Source organism: Pyrgilauda ruficollis, unplaced genomic scaffold (assembly GCF_017590135.1).
Source record: "Pyrgilauda ruficollis isolate IOZ18807 unplaced genomic scaffold, ASM1759013v1 scaffold12, whole genome shotgun sequence".
In the NCBI taxonomy this organism is placed as follows: domain Eukaryota; kingdom Metazoa; phylum Chordata; class Aves; order Passeriformes; family Passeridae; genus Pyrgilauda; species Pyrgilauda ruficollis.
Window position 1 is genome coordinate 17,163,292 of NW_024510321.1, and position 21,751 is coordinate 17,185,042.

Here is a 21,751-nt window from a genome sequence, read left to right on the forward strand (position 1 = left end):
GTTTAAATTAGAAGCTAGTTATAACATTCATTTCCTTCTACCCTGAGCAAAGAGAATGGCCTATAGCTCTGGCCCTTTGGAACACTTTCCTTCTCATCTTGATGCTTGAACCTGCACCAGTTTTTGGTATGACATTGCATATATTCTGCTGTTGTTTGGAAGTCAATGAAAATTATTTCACTCTGAAGGAACTTCAGGACTGGGTCTATAGCATGCATCTATTGTGAGATTTGAAACTGCTTTATGGAGATGTCTTAAGAAAATCCTACCCACCACACAAAAGTGTGAATTGCCAAGGTTGAAATAAAGATTTCATGCATTTCAAGGCCTAAATGAGAAAGCACTAAAGCTTTTCTACTCATGAATATAAGCCTAGATTCATATAAGCAGCAGCAGTATATAATTTAATTTCTGAATATTAAACATTTCCCTGATGTTAAAAGGAGAACAGATAAGTTCAAAAGGAAAGAAAAAAAAACTTGAGGATCATTATTCTGAGACTACATATGGCTCAGGAAGACTGAATTACAGATGGCTGCCAACGGGAAATGTATTGGGGTAAAGCAGTATGTATAGTTCCCCTTTTCTTATACTCTTTCCCTGACATCTAGAACTGTTAGAGACAGGTTATATTTCTAGATGAACTTTTTTCTTATTTACTGTGGCTCAATAGAAGTTCTAAGTATATCTATCTTAAGTTTGATTGAATATAATTTCCTTTGTCACAGTTTTTGGAATATTATTTCTTCTAGAAAAATAAGGAAAGGTGATCTAATGGGATGGATGTTGCTATATCTCATGATTGTCTTATGATGGTTCAAATAAATTGAAAATCCAATTCTTGGAGGTTTTAGGGTAATGGGATGCCTTTGTACACATTTTTAAAAATACCCTTGGGCTTGAATGTAAAGCTAAAACCTGTCTTATAATTCACAGATTCTGATTTGTTTCTTCTATTTGTTTTTTAACAGCAAGTGAAAGCTTGCTCAGTGTAAGGATTATACACAACTTTTACGGAAGGTTTAGTTTGTACTTTGCTACACAGCAGTGGGGAGATTTGGAAGAATTATGACATTTCAAAGCAAATGTTTCACCTAAGTGAAAGCTGCCAGCAATCACTGAAAATTTTACTGTACTTCAGGTCCTAAGAGGCAAATCCGACCCTTTTGTTGGTAACCTGTGTGGTAAAATCAAGAACTATGGCAATAACAGAAAAAAGCCCTGACCCATTGCATCTGGGAAATAGCACTTTCTATATTCACAATTCTACCACTGTCAGATGACACAGTGTTAGAGATGCATAATAATGTATTCTTACATAATAATATATTCTACTGGAGACAGATCTTTCAGGTGAAAGGAAAGTTGCAGGGGGATGTGGTGGGAAATTTGTAACAATGACAGTCCTTTCTCATGTGCTAAGTTTATAGGCTAAAGAGACATTTTTTGAAAAATATTTTATAAAGAAGGGAATATATGAAAAAGGAAGCTCAGAAGTAAAAAAGATTTTAAAATAAAATTATTGAAGTTGATAAAAAGTAGTTCACAAAACAGAAGAAAAGAAAGAAAATACTTCATATAGTGTGACCAGCTATGGGAAATAAACTATGCAGCAAACATAGACTAAAAACAGTAATTAAAAAAAGAGAGAATTATAAGGAAAGGAGAAGAAGAAGAATAGACACAGAAGCACATCCAGATTAATTGCATTCAAATTAATTATTTCGGTAAGCAGTATTAATACTGAACTCGTGATAAGCATGACTGTTGGTGAAAAAGCAAATACTGTTTTCTCAAATACTCTGGAGCCTCAGGTGGCACATGATATATTTGCACTCGTCCTTATACCTAAAATTCATCCGAAATATTCATTTAAAAATGTCAACATTAGTCTTTTTGAATAAACCAAAATTACTTCAGCAATTAGTCAAAGCAGTACAATTTAGAGGTATAAATTCCCAAAGAGTTGCAGCTAAATAGGGCCTTGCAGGTAACTTGACTGCATAAAAGAGCTGGAGCATTATTCAGTGCTGACTTTGTACTGAGATTTACCTTCTTCCACCAGATCTCCACAAGCACAAATATTTCACTTGGGTGATCTCTGGAAGACATAACAAAATATATTTGCTATTTATTCATTTCTCGAGAATCGTGCTCCAATTTGTAGTGCTATTTAACTAAATTACACCAAATTTGTCCATCTGGCTTATTTCTGTAGTAACGAATGAGTGGCAAAATATAGTATTCTGATTTTTATATGCAGAATAAAGTTTGGTTATTAGGCATCTTTGGGTTAATGCTAGGATTTAAATTAGGTGTAGCAATAATTTTTAGAATTTCTATTTTGTAATGCCTCCTATTTCAGCTCAACTAGAAAATACTATGAGAAAGACATCAATGAACATAAAATCTGATTCAATACTTTGGAATCTTTGTTCCATCTGAAACTAGAAGTAGAAATGTTTTGTAACTTATATTTTGAAAAAAATTAAGACATAATAGAGATAAAGTTTTGTGGTTTTTTTAAATCAAGCTGTTATTTACAAATGTGAAGAAGATATTTGCAACTAATTAACAATTAAATTCTTTGGTCCCTAGGATGTAAAATAAGATCTTCACACAACTTCATCAGCAGAAAACTATGAACCTTGAAAAGTGGTATGAATGTATCTCATTTAGCAGCTATTTCTGAACTAGATCCAGTGCCACTGCCAGCTCCCTCTGCATTAGCATCAGCTGCAAGCTACTTCTGCAGTAGTCCTAGCTTGATCTAGCACTACCTTGACAACACCTTGCTTAAATGTTCAGAAGTATTCTTGGATATCTAGAAACTGTCATGGCTAATATGGACTGACTACTTAAAAACATAAAAACCACAACTGAATTAGAGCTACTGGCAATGCTTTATTACTTAGAGCTCCCAACCTGCTAAATTGTGATTGCTTCCATTTAGAACATGTTGCCTCTGGAAACTCAAAGTAATTAAAGGCAAGCTGAAATATAATGATACAGAGAGAGGAAAAAAGATCTGCAGTAGTATAGCTATCTTCTGAAAGGAAGAACACTACACAAAACCTGCACTGCAGGTAATACACTTTTCTTTGAACTAGGTCTTTGAATAAACATAATGAGCAACAATCAAAGCAGGACTTACAGTGGATTAGGTAAACTTTCCCACTGATCCTGTTACAGAAATTGTTCTTGCTCAAATATCTACAGGAGAGTGCTTTTATACTATTCGAAGGTAATATCTTCAAATTTTACCATCTGAATATTTAAGCATCTCTCCAGCCACAAGAGTTATTAAAAAACAGCACCTCCTCCTAAGAAGCTCTCTGTCAGGAACAGTATTAAAAATTCACCGGTAGGTTCTTTTTTTCCTAAATTGCAGTGGGTTTATTGTATTGCATGGATTTTATGTAATTCTCTTGCCTCTTCACAAGCTTTACCAGGCAAGCAAGAATTATTAAGATAGGACTCTTCCAAGGACAGTATGAAGCCAATCTTAAGTAACAGCATCTAGATATAGTTTTTTGTCTGCAGAGAAGATTATCTATCAAGTTGCAATTGATGCATGTAGGTAAGGCATGAGTTTTTGACTTATTCAACAAACTGTAACTAACCAGTATAATGCCAATAAATATTCTTCAGGCTGAATTTATGATATATCACATTTGTAAGAGGAACAGATTGTGATACAAGTTAGATACTTTAAAGTATTCTACAACTGGAAAATCTCTGGAGAATAATAATGTCATTAGAAAATGTTGTTCCATTAAAATTAATTTATTTCTATAGTTATGATTATTTCAGAATTACGGGTACTTCAAATATATAATTTGAAAATTTCCCTATTATGTTATACTATGCATGAAACTGCCTATGTAAGCCTTAAGATATGGCTAAAAAAGGTGATTAACGCAATACGGGCAGAACAAATGCCTGTTTATGCACATAGTCTGCAGCTCATTGAATTACATTCCAAAATATTATTTGCCTGAGCCTATTTAGAGAAAATAAACAAAACTCTCATTGAGCTTGAGACTGAACAAATGTCACCCGTGTGAACATATTATTTCACTTGAAGCTTTAATCAGCATGTGTTTAATTCCTCCAGAAGGTGCTTATCACAATGGCAATAATAATAGAAATAGTTTCTTGAGCAGCACAACAACTAGGTCACACACAGGCTGTCCTACCTGAACAACAAGAGTTGTATTAATAAAAAGAAAGGTTATCAAAGAAGATTTTTATAACCTTCATATTGGCATTTATTTAACAATAATAATTCCTAGTTGTCCCTTAGTCATTGAGTTCTGCAGATATTTCTACCAGAATATGTATTTGCATGTATACTGTTCTTTTTCTTCTGATATGGTATCATATGCTACATTTTGTTTTCAGAGTAAACCACTGTTTTTCTCACAGAAAAAACAAGGGCCTTTTAAGACATTAGAATTATTTTTCTACATAGATCAAATACTTCCGTAGCAGAAGTGAGATTGTAAATACTCAAAGAAAATGTTAGCGAGGCAAATGTGGTACACATTTGTATTTTATGAAAAGAGCCAAGATAAAAAAACCTAACAACTTTTTTTGAAAATAATTGTGAACTACCTTGATACGCATAAAACTCTTTGATCCTAAACTAATATCTTCTCTGACTTTTTTCATACAGGAGAAAAAATACAGTGGAATGGCATTAGATTCCTCTCAACTGTGGTTCAGCTCCTCAATGCCAGTAATAGTCTAAGTTGCTATAATTATTCGTATGTCCGAGTTCTAGCTAAAACTGTTGTCTAGAAATCTTGAGAAAAATATGTCAGATTTTGTGACAGTGATATACAGTGACAGATCCTCGCCCTCTGAAAAGCAAAATGTATAATATATAGTTGTGTAATAGCATACCTCCATCAATGCATTCTGGGGTGAAAGAAATATCATCAAGAGCAAATTCTGTGGGTTGACTCCACCCCACTTCAGCCTCAAAGGCAACTCTGAAAAGGCTGTTACTGGAGAGAACCACACTTCCATACATCCATTTGTTTTCTTCATTTCTACTAGAAGACCACATAAGGATATCCATTCCATGTTCTTCGACTGTGTAGACCTGTTGATGACAGAAATAAGTCAGCATTAAGGGGAGTGCAGCTTGGGAGAGTAACACAGCCCAAGTGCAGCAATGCACCTCCCTGCTTGGGCAGTAATGACCCTGCTAGATATGGTTCAGACCCACTTCATATTGGTGATGACCAAATGTTAATGAATACTTTGCTAATGCTAGTTCAGTTTCAAATATAAAGCTACTGTGAAAAGAAAAAAAAAAAAAAAACCCAAACAAAAAAACCCCAACTGCTAACCCAATCACTAATTGCAAAATCTACAGTCTCAGCCTGACATACCGAAGATAACGAGCAAAGACTTAACCCCAAATTAATTTAAAAATTGAAGAAATACTGAAAGACTGAGAAGCATCTTGAGCTATCCTTTCATCTTGAAATGGTGACCTCCTTATAGTTAGACTGAGTGAAGATTTTAGAGGTATAAATAAAAGACTTAGCAACTAGGGATTTAAGTCTGTCATCTGGTACTAGCAATTTATACAGAGTTTGAGACAGTCATAAAAAGTTATTGCAAACATATTTAGCAAGGGTATGAATAAAAAGACATAAAATATTTAAATACTGGAAGAAATAAGTATAGCAATGAATGAAGTGCCAATTAACCACCAACGAGTGAATTTATGCCAACATGAAACTGGAAAATACAGAGATAGTTGCTTTTCCCACTCAGGTGTTATAAAATCCTTATACAATCTGACCAGGTTAAAAAAAAAAAAAAAAAAAAAAAAAAAAAAAGAATTGGAGAAAAGAAAGGAAGCATATTCTAACAATTCCAAGTAGTAACTATTTCTTTAAGGGACTGAGTATTATAATCAATATCCTCTTCTCATCACTTTCAGGAACATAATTCTCTTAAACTAATTTTCCAGTGACCTGTAGGTTCATGATGCCAACTGAATGCTCCAGTTTAATAATGTAACAGAAACCCTGAGGCCCAAGAAAGTTATGAACTTGAACCCTTGCTAATGATCTGTATAATTCTGTATAATGATCTGTATAATAAGTTTGATTCTCCCAGGCCAACTGGTGGGACAAATAAGCTAAAAATCCAAATGGCACCTTAAATCCCACATACTTTGTAGAGTTTGGTGTATTGATTAAAATATCTATGATGCCTGAAAATTCTTGCAAATTTTTTTTTGTATTATTTTTAGAGCAAGGGAGCAATAAAGAATACTGACATAGAGTAACTTAAATCAGGACCAAACTTTTTCAAGCCTGATCTTTGGTTACAGGACTGTGTAACAGCAATATATTGTCACTGTCTTCCTAAAAGCACACCTCTTGCAGGGCTAAAAGGACAGGTGTTGAGAAGAAATAGGTGGTTCAACCCATGAAATAAAATTTAAAACTGTGTAACAGTTTTTCACATTACCAGGCTCTGTGGTCTTAATATGTTAAAACCCTTGATTAGAGAAACCCTTCATGTGAGGTTAGGACAATGTTAAACACCTCTATGTGTCTCTGGAGCCATTCACTATTTCATCAATCATGAGATATGACCATCTTGATGATCTGGAATTTTATAGCATATAACAATGTTAGCATGGCTTTAGCTATAAGCAGTGATATTTACTTTTGGAAGGTAAATATTGAGGTAATCCCTTTCAGCATATCTCACTGTTGAGTCTCACAGCTGCACAAATAGCTATTGGGGAAGTGGGAAAAGTCCAAAACATTTGAAGACAATACTAGCATCTTATGGGATACTTAAAGATTGTCCCATTGTTTAAAGCCAGATTTTTTTTTTTTCCAATTCTTTTGGTCAGGTTAGTAGGAGAATTTTGTCGTACTTAAAGTTTCAAGGCACAATAATTGTTTGTACAGGACTATGTAGAGAGAAATTTCATTGTGTCCATACAAAGTCTGGTCTCAGGTGCAGCAAGGACCCATTCTGTGCACATTCAGGTCAACCCTGCAGCTCAAGCTCAGTACCAGCAATAAAGCAGTCAGGAATCCTGCTGTGTGTTCACTGGCCAGTGGGTCTGGAATGGCAGCAAGTCAAACTGGGTCTTAAGTGTGACATTTTGATGACAACAGCTCCTGTTCACATAGATGCAAAGTCATCTTACATGCCTTGTTTTCCTTTGAGTTTTAACATACATTTACCATACGGTAAGGGTATGCAGATATGTAATTACTAATGGATTATTTAACATGTTATGATAATTTATGTGACTCTGTCCTCAGTTATACTAAAGTTTAAACCTGGTGTATAACAATCACATAGTTAATTGAGGAAACTGATATTTAGTGTAAATCTCTAAACTGGTACATTGGAAATCTCAGATGAACTGAGAACATTTCTGTTTCATTTGTCATGTGCCTTCCTGGGGTAATGCTTCAATCCCACTACTTGCAAAAGTACTCCTGAATACCTGAGTTCTCCAAACCTTTTTATATCCACAACTATGCCAGGAAAGGGTCTGTGTTCTTATATGTCTTCTAAAAAATGTTAGATGAAATTTCTAAAAGAATAACACATAGCTGAAAGTGCATGCTAAGTCAAATGAGATTAAAGGAGAGCTCAGAAAAATGGGATACCCAAGGACTGTGTTCCTTTAGCAGGGGATACAGGTCTTATTTCTTCTGAGGTTGTGCCCAGTGAAAGAGAAGAAACAAAAAAATATCTTCTCTCCTGGGGCTACCCATGTCACTCAGTGTTTGAGCATCTTCTGAGTCAGGAATAATGTCAAGTGTATACAAGACTTTTGCTGGCCTGTGTAAACACAGACAGCACATGAAAGGTCGAGCAAATTTTTATGGTTAAGATTTCCCTAGAGCCCTGGAAGGGTACAACTCTGTGGTGCTAATACCTCCAGCACCACCTTCCTGCACAGCATCCTATCTAAAGTGTTCAGGCTAGCCTTTTAGTTGTTTTCACTGGTAGTGAAAACAACTTAAGAAATGCTGGAGAAAAAAGCTGGCAAGATGAATCCCACTATGTGGTATGTAATGGAAGAAAAGCAACCACCAAACAAAAATCAGCAAAGCAAAAAAACCCCCCAAAACCACAAAACCCTCAAAGCAACCAGACAACAAGTTGTAGCAAAATCCCATTGAACAGCTCTGTATTTATGAGTCTGATAAGATTGTTCTGCAGCCTAACACTGATCTAGCTGATCCACAGAGAACAACATTCTTTAGAAAATCCTATTTACCGCCTTAAAGTCATGACTCAGTTCTAATTCTCCACAGAATATCCTGTGTGTTAGAAACTTCTGAATTACTTGTCAGCTTCTATTTAATTGTGAGGCTATGGAAAGTACTTTTTAAAGTCATAAAAATATAAACTATTTTCTACTTGTTAATCAGCACTTACAACTCCTGGCTATCCTGTACCCTCATCCTGACTTTTCAATATGATATATTATCTTGCCTGAATCTAGCAGCTGGAATGCTGGAAGGTACTACATTCCACATGAATTGCCTAATAAATAAGAAAGCAATGCAGGTCTGAAGGGTGCATAATAAGAGATGTATCCTTCCACCATTGACAGCTTAAGAGTCGTTAATTGCCAGCCGAGGAAACAGGAAAATCTTGAGAAAGAGAACCTGTATTTTCACTTCATTAGGCACCAGAGACTTGTGTCAGCTGAGGAAAATTTCCATTGACACCAGTGAATAATGATGCTAGGCTTTCTGCTTTACTTCTTTAAGATCATGCCTTTGAACTCTTGGTGTTCCTCAGCAGTCATCATCACATGACTTCCTTGGATGGAAGTCCCACCAGAGACACTCTGAAATTGTTTCTAAGTCCACAAATCAGATTACAAAATTGTATCATGATTCATTGTCCCAACAGAGAAGTACTTAAACAATTACTTACCTCTTTTCTCTTTATTCCTCTAAACCTCTGTTTGAAGTAATAAATTTTTTCCTAAACATTAGTTTGAAGTAATAAAATATTTAGGTTTTTTGAGTAAAAGTGACCTGTTTTATACCAAAATTTATTATAAATCAGTTATTTTAGTATCAACAAATATGAAGGCAGAAGACTGTTATATTAGCTACACTATCACATCAGGTATTCATTTCAGTTTTAATTCTCCACTGTAGGAGTATGGCAGAGTCCTGGGCAGAGAAGAATAATAAACACTGAGTATTTTCAGTCTAACTGACAGATGATCAATAGAATTTCCATTGGGAAGAAACAGATATGAAAATCACATCCAATTTTTGCTGAAACTGCTCTCCTACACCATTAAATTCAACAAAGTAGTCATAAGAATGCAAAGAGAAATGTGAGTTTTTTAAAATTTACATTTGCAGCATAATGCAGCAACATTTGTTTGTATTAAGAGGTATTTTTGTCCAGAACATATTGATTGATATATTATATATAATATATATTATATATTATGACCAGACTTGTATTTAGTGCTGGATAATTCCTCTTTCAAAGACTCTTACCAAGTCATTACAAAGCAATTTTTTTTCCTCTTGATTAATGATTGATTGAAATCCTGAGTATTCAGAGAGTATTCAGATGTCTTTTAAATAGCATTCTATGTTAATGCAAGAGTTGCTGTAAACTTTGTGTTCTTTCTAAAAATAATAATAATAGCCCAGACTTTTGGTTTCCCTATGAACAAATTACAGTTTGTGACAATGGAATTGTGCCATTGAAATGTGCATTGTGAATACAGAATAGAAGCATTTCAAGTTCCTTTTCCCTTTTCCTCAGTCACTAGTTCCTTTTCTGAGTAAGAATAGGATTGTTCCTGTAACTTTCCACTATTTTGTGTAGTTCTACCATGTCTATTTCCTATACCATTACAATATTCATTTTAATCTTTCTTTTACTGATACCTTGTATGTTATTTTAATCACACATCTCAGTATATCCCATATCTGCAGTCCTTTTATTTTTTTAAAATTCAGACTCGACCAGATAGCTGTCTTTCAGATAAGAACTATATCAGCTTTTGTACTGATGTTATTATATTCTGGCACATTATTCAAACTTCCTATTACAATTTGACTTCTTTCACCTCCAGTGCAAACTGAAAAAAAAGAAAAATCTTCACAGAGCTGTTGTTTCAGAAGTTTTGGGCTGTTGATTTTATAGCTTTTCTTTTTTTTCTTTTTAGGCTTTTTCCTTTTTCACTTGAATGGGTACAGGTAATTTATATTCTTGATTTAATAACAGCAACAGTTGATTCTGAATAGCTTATTAGTTTGATAGAAAAAAGCAAAATGTCCACAGAGGTAAATTGATTCTGTGATGAGGTGATATTCCTTGCTGAGTGCCTCAATCTGTTGTGAATAGGTTTCTGTGTAAAGAGTACATGTAGAAAAGCCATAAACAGGGAACATTATTTGTATGTGGGAGTAAGACAATTCTTTACAAAATTGAGGCAATTAGAGGAAATTAAACTACTCTTCTTAAAAAGTCCAATTAAAAAGCAGGCTCTGGCTGTCTGCCTGCTAACTCACACAGGCCACACACATCTACTTATTCACAAATGCTAAGTGTTCTGTGATGCTTGAAAACATTCAAAAGCTCCTTCAAAGGATCGCATCGTCAATCTTGCATGCTGTAAGGTCCAGGATACTTGAATTTAAGCAGGTAGTTAATCATAGATAATCTCACAGTATTTCAGCTATCAACAGGTCAAAAAAGGGAATTTATGTTTGCTTTTTACTGCTGCTTATATGAACTTCATGAAATGCAGGGGTTTTTTTATCAATAAGTAAATTTACAGTAATACTCAGAGTAATAAACTAGGTGCTAGAGATAAAATTGATATGCAAATCCCATCCTAAAAAAAATTACTGAAAAAAAATGAAAGAAAAAAAAAAAGGTGGAATGAAGGATAACACTATCCTTGGGCTGTATGTAAGGAGAAGATAGTGGAAAGTTTACCAGTGGCACAAGTTGCCCCTAGAGGCTGAGTAGTCTCCATTTATGGACATTTTCAAGACTGGGTAAATTCCTGAGCCAGCCAGCATCATCTTGTAGCTGACTCTGCTTGGAGCAAGGGTTTGGATGAGAGACCACCTGAGGCCCTTCCAGCCTAATTGCACAATAATCCCATGGAACAGTGCTGTGGTTATCTTTTCCAGTGGAGAAAACAGTGGTAAAGAACTTTCTGACTTAATTCAATGTCCAAGACTACAAAAACATTGTAACATAGACTGACTTATATTCTGTACTGACTAAAAAAATTAACATTACCTATATTTTCAAAATTTAACAAACCCCACAGATAGGAGTCTTTCTCAGGTCACTTAAAAGGAACTGTGCAGCATATTTATACAGTGAGTCACATGAAGTGAACTGTCTGCCAGGGGTCACATCCCTGCTTGGACTGTTACTGGATTACTTAACAACTAAAAATGTACTTGTTAAGGATGCTGGTGGAACAGCAAGATGACAGTTTCATGGAAACTTGGGCTATATTGCTAATACAGTTAAATACCTTATTTCCAATTGTTTTAATAAAAGACCTTTCACACACAGTTGCACTAATGTTTTTAAAACATATAATTTAAACCACTAAACATTAGAATTGTCTCTGTTTCATGTTAGAGTGAATTCTGCAGAGAACTGTGCTGGTACTGGGTAGGTTTTAGTATACTAGTCAAATTGCAGTGTTAATTCTTACACATGTAGTGAAAGGACTTCAAGTGGAGCTAAAACTAAAGCAGAACTGTCATTTGATCTTGTCAGGAGAAGATTTGTGTAGTTGCAGTAAGTTGTGATGAAGTTTTGTTAATATAAATTCCTGAGATTTTGCTAATCCTAGACACAAAAATGCAAATAGTACTAAAGCAAGTATTATTATGCCATAATGTAGTAGAAAGACTTCTACCTTTAAGACTCCTGTTTGCCTAGAAGGAAACATCCAGAACCAGAAGCGAACTCTACAGATCCCAAGACTAGCTGGGAAGAATTTGGTGGTAATTATCCTTGCTCTGTTTCCTTCCTTCTGGGCAGATGAGTTGACATACAAAAATCTCTGTCCTTTACCTTAAAAAAAAAAAAAAAGAAAAAAAAAGAAAAAAAAAAAAAGAAAAAATATTTAGAGTTTTTCAGTACTATTTTATGCTTTGCTTTAGTTTCTAAGCATTTTTATATACACAGATACTAGTATTTCTTCATCTTTTTACTACATACATGTAGTATAATATATACCATATACCATGTAGTATATAATATATACAATACTTGTATGGAGATCTTCCTTGCTAATGCTTTGTGTATTTCACAGAATTTCAGAATAGCTTGGGTTGGAAGGGCCCTTAAAAGTAATCTAGTTCCAACCCCATGCCATGGGCAGGGATGCCAGTCACTGCATCAGGCTTCTCAGAACACACCCAGGCTGGCCTTGAACACTTCCAAGGATGGGGCATCCACAGCTTCTGCACAAATTTTTCCAGTATCTCACTGCCTTCTGAGTAAAGAATTTCTTTCTAATTTCCTAATTTCTAATGTAAGTCTCTCCTCTTTCAATATAAGAAGATGCTACTTGTCCTAGATGTCCCTTGTGCTAAACAGAATCATAGAATAACCTGACTTGGAAGAGGCTCACAAGGATCACCAAAGTCCAACTCTTGGCCCTGCAGAGGTCACCCCAAGTGTCACACTGTGTGACACTTCCCTGGGAAGCTGTTCCAGTGCGCAACCACACTCTGGGTGAAGAACCTTTTCCTAATATCCAACCTAAACCTGGTGGACCAATAGATATTTCTAAGTATTACAGGCTGCTGGCAATTCTGACAAGCAGTTCCTCTGTAGCTAATGTGAATATCTTGCCTGGGTAACTTAAAAGTAAATTACAAATCTGGACAATTTTGTAAACACTTTGCTCTAATTTTGTTTTCCTTTTGCTTCACTTTTTATTAACTTTGTTTTTCTTACAATTGCTGGGTAATTTCACAGAAACAAAGAATTAATTAAATGAGAGAAACTGAAATAGAAAAACACACAATATCTCCTTAAAAAGCCAGGGGCTAGTGGTTGTTTTGTTATCTCATTACATCAAAGTAACAGCAAGGAAGCAAGTCAAACTACTTATTTGCAAGAAAAAGCTTGCCTGGAACAGCTGCAGTAGTTTCTACCCCTACCTTGTCTGTTCTGTCCCTTTCCAAGAGGAATGCACTTCCAGATTTACAGCCTGCAACATAAAGTAGTAGGAATGTCTGCAAAAACTGTGATTTGTGGTAGATAAGGAATTCCCTCACCATCAGGTGAGCAGTTCCTGCAGCAGGTGCAGAATAAAGGAAGAGGGAGGATAAATGAGCTGGACAGAAGTGGCTACAGCCACCCATGATAAGGTGTCTCTGCTGTTTTTGAAAACATAAAATGCAAGAGAAAAAGAGTCAAAGCCTGGAGATGATGCGGCTCACAAACCCAAGAGAAAAACAGCATAAATTTTGATAATTCTAGGTTGAATATTAACTATATTTTGCTGATTAGATGGAAATTAAGATAGAGATTCTAACCATTAAGGCTTCTGGAAAGAAAGTTAACTACTTCTCAAATAGAGATTGGTACATTTGCAATGGAAATTAATATCCCACTCATATATATTGTATAATATAAAGAATATATTATTTAATATTTGTGTAATACAATATATAATTATGCTTACTACATAATACAGATTACTGTAATTGCCTATCAATAAATTTCATTCTCCTGAAAATCAACAGGCATTGTGGTAGCAGTTTGTCAGAAATATCTTGGGAAGAACTTCTATAATAACATTTCTGGCAAGCCAGTGTCAGGGAGGTAAGTCAAATCAAGGTATGTGCCTCAGGCATTTCACACACAGCCCTACACTTTGCTCCTCATCCTGCATACAGTTACATGTTTTTATAAAATTCATTAGGATGGGGGCACAATTCAGGAAAATAGATTATTTAAAATATTGACAGGGAGAAGAGTACTACTATAACCAGTTACGATTTCATCAGAGAATGCATCTTTTAATGTCAGAAGCTGACGTTATGTAGCTGAAATTTGTTATTAGAGTTGAATACAAAGGAATAGTATTATTTCAGTCGGATGAGACCTAAAATGATTATCTAGTCCAGGGCTGCCCAATATAAAGCATGTTGTTAAGGGCATTGCCCAAAAACCTCCTAAACACTGAAAGGCTGGGGGCGCCGAACACCTCTAGGAAGCCTGTTCCAGTGTTTGCCCTCCCCAATGGTAAAGAAATGCTTCCTTAGGTGCAGTCTGAACCTTTCCTGGCACAGCTTTGAACCATTCCCATGTATCAGCTGATCACACTGAGATGTGCTGTTATCTTGGCACTGATCTACATTTTTTGTAGTTTTTTAAAATTCAATTAATATTTTATTTTCCCAGAAGTGATGTAGTACACATGGCAATACCTGGTGTGTGGTCAGTATGAGGATGTGTTTGCTCTGTGACAGCACTTTTGCTAATATTCCAGTCAAAATCATCAGTAGTGCCTTGTGTTAAACCACATACAGTTGTCCATTCTTGATCTTGTGTTTCAAAGTTACAGCTTCCAGGAATACTTGTGTAGTAACCTGAAAATACAGCAAAAAGTCAGTTATCATCCCAGCTCTACATAAAGGTGCTATAGTGCGCACACTAAAAATGGAAATGAAAAGGACTCTGTATGGCTAACACTGTGATTCCCTGAAATCCATGCATGGACATAAATAATATATGGTAGCTAATGAGGAAAGGAATAACTCATTCTTCACTTTAAGAGCAGGTATAAACTTTATTACAGATGAATGCCCATGACAAACCAATGACCACCAAATTTAGTTCTTATCCAAGGTAAATGGAAAGAATGATTTCCAGACAATTAGCTAGCAAAACTGGACTGCTCTTCCACAGTGGCATTTTTCATAAGCATGTGTTGGCCTTGTGAACATTATGTCTGATGGCAGCTTTATGACGAGAGATATGTTCTAGTGATTAGGACACTCATTGACTAAATTCAAGAGGTCTGAGTTAAACTGCTCACTTCTAAATCTGCTGCTTCAGGTTACTTTGGAAAAGTAATTAATCAACAAAATTATATAAATGGTGAAGGGCAGATGAATCAAATAGCACCACAATCTCTTCTGTTGGCTCCATAACATCTTTTTCTTAGTTATAAAGCAGAGGCAGCTACACAAATGCTGAGTGTGACTGTGAACAACACCTGTGATGAGACCTCAGAAAAATGTTACAAAGTATTAAGCATCACAATCAGCCACGCATTTTAGATACAGGTCTGACTGTGACTGTTCAGAATGGGTTTGAGGATTTAGACTATGTTCATTTATCTAGAAATATTCTGCATTAAAATACAACTATTTATGTATCATTGTCTGTTTATAAAGATATAGATGAAAGTGATAGATTTAATTACCTCCTATTAATATGTTTTGGTTTTTTTTCCTGTTTTCTACTTTGATGCTACAAGAAAAACTGAGGCCATTCTTTATGAAAATATCATTGTCATAAAACTGCTTATGACCAAGGTCTGCACACATCCTGTAACCCTGTAACCCTGTGGACTTTTGTTCTCTGCAAAAAAAAAAGTGTCTCCTTAGTTAAATGCATAAGACAAATATTTTAAAAGATGTATAGTTTTGATTCAGTATAGGTTATTCACTGGATCAAAATCCTGTGTGTTAGGGGGAGAATTTGCACTGTCCTGTAATGTAGTTACTGTACGTCAAGGACTGAAGGGTCTCTCCTAAGCACAGATCTGCATTGGCAGTGTATTACAAACATCATGTAAACCTAATAGAGGTCTAACTCCAACAATAACCTCACACATAGGAAGAATAAGGGGAACCCATTATTTTAAAAAAAGAAAATACATTTTCTTGTGCATCTCTAACAAGATCAAAGTCCAAATCCATTTAGGATTTACACTAGTCATAGTAGAATACCTGACTCCAGGTTTTCTACCCTAATATATCAGTGCATTCAGGAGGCAATTATTAATAAATATTTATGAACAGTACTTACTGGGTTGACAAAGTCAGGTGACCCATCTGCACCTGCTGGCTGTTTTTTTTATGGGTAAGCATACCCTATTTAGAAGCCAGTAGAAGGAAATTGCTCCATTTATTGGAAAAAATTGCTTTTATTTCAATAATTCAAGCACTCCTCTAGTTGGTTCATCAACACTGAGGTTTGCTATTAATCAAATCTGTCTGTATAGTTGGCTGCAATTCATGAAAATTGAAACTGCTTTCATGTGTGTTTTTTTCACCTCGGTACTTCCAGCGGCATACTGAAAGAGAATCAAAATTTTGCAAGATTGCCTGACTGGACTGAATGAAACATAGAGTAAATAATTACCATGAGTTTATTAAAAAAAAGTCCACCAGCCTACGTGGATGCAGTTCATTTCATACAGGTTCTGTTGTAAATCCTGCCTACAGGAATTGCTGCTGAGTAGATTATGGTCCATTTACTTCTTTGGAATTACACTTGTATAAAACTATAGTAGAATGTGAAATAAGCTCAGACCTTGAGCTCAGCACAAAGGAGAAAACTGCAGACAAATGTGGCCAAAACCACTTGCGATGGGACAGGTTAGGCTATGAACAGATTTCTCTGTTCTTATTATACTTTCTTTTCTGATTAAGCAGCTCCTGTTGTCTTTTCATTTAAAAATCATGTTTCCATATCTGGAAGGCATTATGTGTCCTTTAATTTTGTTTATTCCTATCTATAAGATATATGCTCAGGGGAAAAGTGTGTTTATCTAAATATAAAGCATCATTTGTTGGGACTAAAATAGAGCAGACAGGGAAATATTATACCTGAGACTTATCTGAGCATTCTGAATGCGAGATTACTGTAACTCTGCATTACACTTCAGTAGAGACAGCAAGACTAAACACTGATGAAAATATTTTGATGTATGTACAGCCTTTCCATCAACAATAAAAAGATATTTCAGTCAATTTTTTCAAAGTGAATATCAGCTTTCCCCCCCCCCCCACCCCTTGGAAAAGCTTTTCTTCAGTATAGCAAAGACTGAGTTGCTTTACTGTGATTCAAGATAATTTATGGCCTGAAATGTTCCAATGTATTATCTGATTAAGAAAAGAGTTCTTCCAGAAAACACAGAACAACACCCTCCCTCAAGGAAGATATTATATTCTCTAATAATATTTAGATAATAAATCAAGTGTCTCCATAGTTTTCTGAATATCTTAACAGTTCACTTTGGACAGTAATTCAAATTTAATGTCTATCTGTTAGGTGTGGAAAATGTTACAAGGGTGAGTTTACAGTGTATTTTGCTGCACTTACTTTGCCAAACTCCTGAAAAAGTACTAAAACTTTATACAAGAAATGCAGATTAGTTGTTTATAATCTATTTTGGAGTCTACTTTTAAAAACCCAGTATTTTAAAGTTATTATTCAATGTAAATTCATTTCCATGAATATGATTCACAAAGTTCACTGCAACACAAATTATCTTCAGCTTTAATACTTCAGAACTGCTATTTACTTTTATGAAAGGGAGAAACTCCAAGTTAAATCTCCTATTGCGACATCTTAGCATCTTTTTTAGTAAGTATGTAAGTTTGTAGCCTGGTAAAAAAATTATAATGTGCATCATCCAATAAGGGGTCATTACTTTTGTAGTCCTGTTCAGTTGAGCATGTAGCAACCCCATGCAAGAAAAAAGGCCCTTGATTTTCAAAATATTGGCTTATTTCAGTAAAGTACTTTTACTTCCACAAAGGATGAACATTGAATTGATGTGTGGATTCATTTATCTATCAAGTTTACTTTTGAGCATACCTACACTATGGCAGAATTGACCCTCCAGCTCAAAGATTAACAATTAGACTGATTACTGAGCTGCATATATGGACTACTTAATCTTCCTACTCCAAATATCCAGTCCAGACTGTAATTGTAAATAAACAAAGATATGGAGCAGAACAAAAGCACAATGTTTTACTGCTTCTGAGTTTTAGGCCTGAATTGGAAAGCCCATTAACTTGATCCAGATTTTCAAATGTGTGCTTCCATCTCAATCAGCCTCAGCAAAGAATGCCTTCAGACAAATTGTGTCTGAGTATTCATTAGGACTTAGGCAAAGATAAACAGACTCAATTATTTCCAACTGTTCTGTAACAGAGAAATGACAGTGAAATATTTTCATAGCTCTGAGGTAAAAGCAAGATCAAATAATGAAACTGTACTCACACTACTCAGATCACAAAGGCAAAATTCATTTGAAAAGAAAGACAAGCTTATTTTTAAGTATTCACCTTTTTATGGCAGAATCATGCCTAAATGTTATTGTACATAAGTTTTGCTTGCTTAGCTTTTCCATTCAACATTGATATTTCCTTTCAACACCTTTTTACATTAATAAGCAAGCTTACTTTTTTTCTCAGAGTTAATTTTTATTGTAACTCATTGATTTAATTCCTCAAGTATGTTTTCAATCCCTAAGCTGGTTTTGGCCTTGGTGTCAGGGTTTTGGGGGTTTTTTTGGTTTTTTTTTGGAGTATTTAACCTTTAGTTTTAGTTACATTTTTGCAACTAAACCACACTTGAATACTTTTTCAGCAAATATCTCTGAGGATGTGAAAACATCCTCAGACATTTTGAGCTGTGGGGAAGGCAACGTGCTTGTGATCATCTTCTGAGTGAATCATCTTTATGAACTCACCTTAACTATGCTACAGAATTTAAAGCTATAATTTTAACTGAAGATTAGATTAAAACACAGAGATACTTACTGCAGTCAGCTTCATCTGATAGATCTTCACAGTCTGGTTTATAGTCACAGATGAACTGAGACTCTATGCAATTCTTATTCCCACACACAAAATCAGTGAGAGCAGGGCATTCCCTGGGATTCTCTCCAACTGAAACCAACAGGACATTTAAATCAATATTGCAATTAGATCAAAGGATGCTCTTTTTAATTTATTAACTATTATACATCATGGCTTTAGGGTTTTACTGCTTCCAACAGATGCTGTTTGGTCTCACTCTTTTAATGTTGCATTATGTATTTCTAGACTACTGTATTTGCCTTGCCCAAAGCTTCAAAAGTAGGATGTTTTGGCTGGAAGAAAATTAAATTCAGCATCAACATAACTGTTTTCCTGGTATATTTATTGTGTACATTCTATAAAAAAAGGGTTCTGTGAGCTGTTGAAAAGTAGACAGGCAGAAGGCATTATTCTGCTCATAATTATATTTTTTGAAAATAACATTTTAAACTGAGAAACATCACTGTTATACACATTTGCATAATAAATAAACTTTTACAGCTCTTAAAAGACATTTACCTTTTTTTTTTTTTGTAGAGTTTAAACAAACTGCTGCTCTGATTGTATGAACTGCTGAGGAATTTCTCTTAGGGTATTTAATATGCAAATCTGTTTTACAACAATTTATGTTCATCTCTGAAGGTGAGTGAAAATCATCTCATAAAATGAGAGTAACTTAGTAACTTGCACATAAAACATTAGGTTCAAATCCAGAGTACTGAGATTCAGCCACCCCTGGACTGTAAGACTAAAAAGCAACTTACCAAAGTTATTTTTTAGTTCAGTGCACTGTATGCATAATTTCAGCCAACAGTAATTGAAACAGTTCTGATAACCCTAAATGCAACACTTCAAAAACACTCTGATAACCTTAGATTGCCTTTCAGTCTGTAGCTTCAAGTTCTGCAACAAGACATTTAGGAGAATTTATTTTGACTGTATTCATTGTAATGTGTTTCATTTTTTCCTTCAAACGTGACTAAAATATGACATATTGTTAAACACAGTCTGATCAGAACACCATGATATTTGCCTTTGTGCAGGCCCATATTTCCAGAGGACTTGTTATTGTTGTCAGGGTATTAATCTCCTCAAATAGTGGCACTTACTGAATTTTACACACTGAGGAACTGCATTCTCATTGAAGTAGAATAGGAAAAGAGAACTAAACTTTTGGTTTAGTTTCAACATATACTCAAATTAATATTAAACAGAGTAACAATACATCAATAAAATGTAATCCATGCATTTTAAATGGATGGTACAAAAAGAAGAAAAAAAATCACTTCTAATGTTGGTTACTTGCAGAACCTCAATACTTAAATTTTCAGCTTTGAAATACAGAAGGCCATGTGCATTGACACACCAAAAAAAACTTTCCAAATTGATATCTGTCTTGTTATGTTGTCTTTTAATTTTTCACTGTCAGTTTGATCTGATTAGTCACCACAAACAAATTGTCATGAATGCCTTAAATACACGAAAATCTATTACTGCTTTTTACAGACAATCCACATGGCAGAGAGCCATTAGCAGAGGAGCAGGCTCCTGAGAAAAAAATTGACTGAGGAATTTGTGATGGTTAGGCAGTTTTCACACCTCTCCAAAATGATGTGCTAAAACCTGATTGAAGGTACCACCAAGAATTCATTAGTATGGCTCATCCTAAATTCTGGAAAGACACACAATAGTTGAGGTTGGCAGAGACCACTGAAGACTTCTCTAGTCCAACCCACTGCTTCAGCCACCTCTAGTACAGCAGGTTGTGAGGGACCATGTGCAGCTGGGTTTTGGATAATTCCAATAGATGGAGACTCAACAGCCTCTTTGGACAACCACTTGTGTTGTGTTATCCTCACAGTAAAGTGGTTTCTTGTGGTCACATGAAATTTCCTGAATTTTTGAATTTTTGTTTTTGAATTTTTGCCCATTGCCTTCTGTCAATAGACACTTTTGAGAAGAGTCTAAAACCCTTATCTCCACTCCCTCCTCTGCACTGGAAATGACGCACTGGAAAATTAAGCTACTTCCTTAAGTAATTCAATGGCTTAAATAATGACAGAAATTAGGTAATTGCAGATCCATTAGCATACAGTGATTTTCACTGCATATGAAAGGGCTACATTATTGCCATACAGGGGGTGACTTTTGAAAATCCATGGCTTTGTGACTGATCATATTCCACAACATTACCTAGACAGAGCACTGCTATGTTACGTTACATTATGTTATGTTATATTATATTATATTATGTTATGTTATGTTGTTATGTTATGTTACACTATATTTATATTTAGCACTTAATTACAGTTGTTCTTTTTTTAAACACAAGCAACTTTATAGTACTTCAAACATACCATTAAACCAGCATTTTAAAATGTTATCCTAAAATAAAACATGTGATGCCAACAGAGACATAATGAAATTTTTTATCTCAACAAGTGTGAATGTCATAAACACAAATTTACATATCTATTCATTTTATCCTTTTGGAGTAAGACCTTTTTTATATGTAATTTTTAGGGGTATCAGGTTACATTTATGATAATGATGTTTTTTCTGCTACAGTTATTGGCAGAGAGAAATAAAATTCCTCTTTAAATCAAGATACTGGCATTAGCATTGCATAGTGTAACCAAATATTCTAAGCTGTGTTTGGAATTATGGCATAAAAACTCAACTTTCCATAATACCCTCATTCCGGCCAAAACTCCTACACCAGCTAAGAATTAAATCAAAACAAGAAATATGGTGCAACTTGACAATAAAATGCAACTTCAGTGTCAGCAAAGCCAAAGCCAAACACAAGTTCACACAGAAGCTGTAGCTTAGAAATTTCATTTTTTACAATATATTCTTCAAATATAATTTTAAAACATCAA

The 21,751-nt window shown here is 34.9% G+C and overlaps 1 protein-coding gene across 1 annotated transcript in view; it reads right to left on the reverse strand.

Moving 5' to 3' along the window:
- Positions 1-21,751, reverse strand: part of MALRD1 (MAM and LDL receptor class A domain containing 1) — a 234,716-nt gene that overhangs the window by 59,903 nt on the left and 153,062 nt on the right. The window contains exons 29-32 of the mRNA XM_041489150.1: positions 18,831-18,959; positions 14,472-14,633; positions 11,942-12,099; positions 4,909-5,110 (exon numbers count right to left, since the gene is read on the reverse strand). Of these exons, the coding sequence (XP_041345084.1) occupies positions 4,909-5,110; positions 11,942-12,099; positions 14,472-14,633; positions 18,831-18,959 (651 nt within the window). The remainder of the gene's footprint in view (positions 1-4,908; positions 5,111-11,941; positions 12,100-14,471; positions 14,634-18,830; positions 18,960-21,751) is intronic.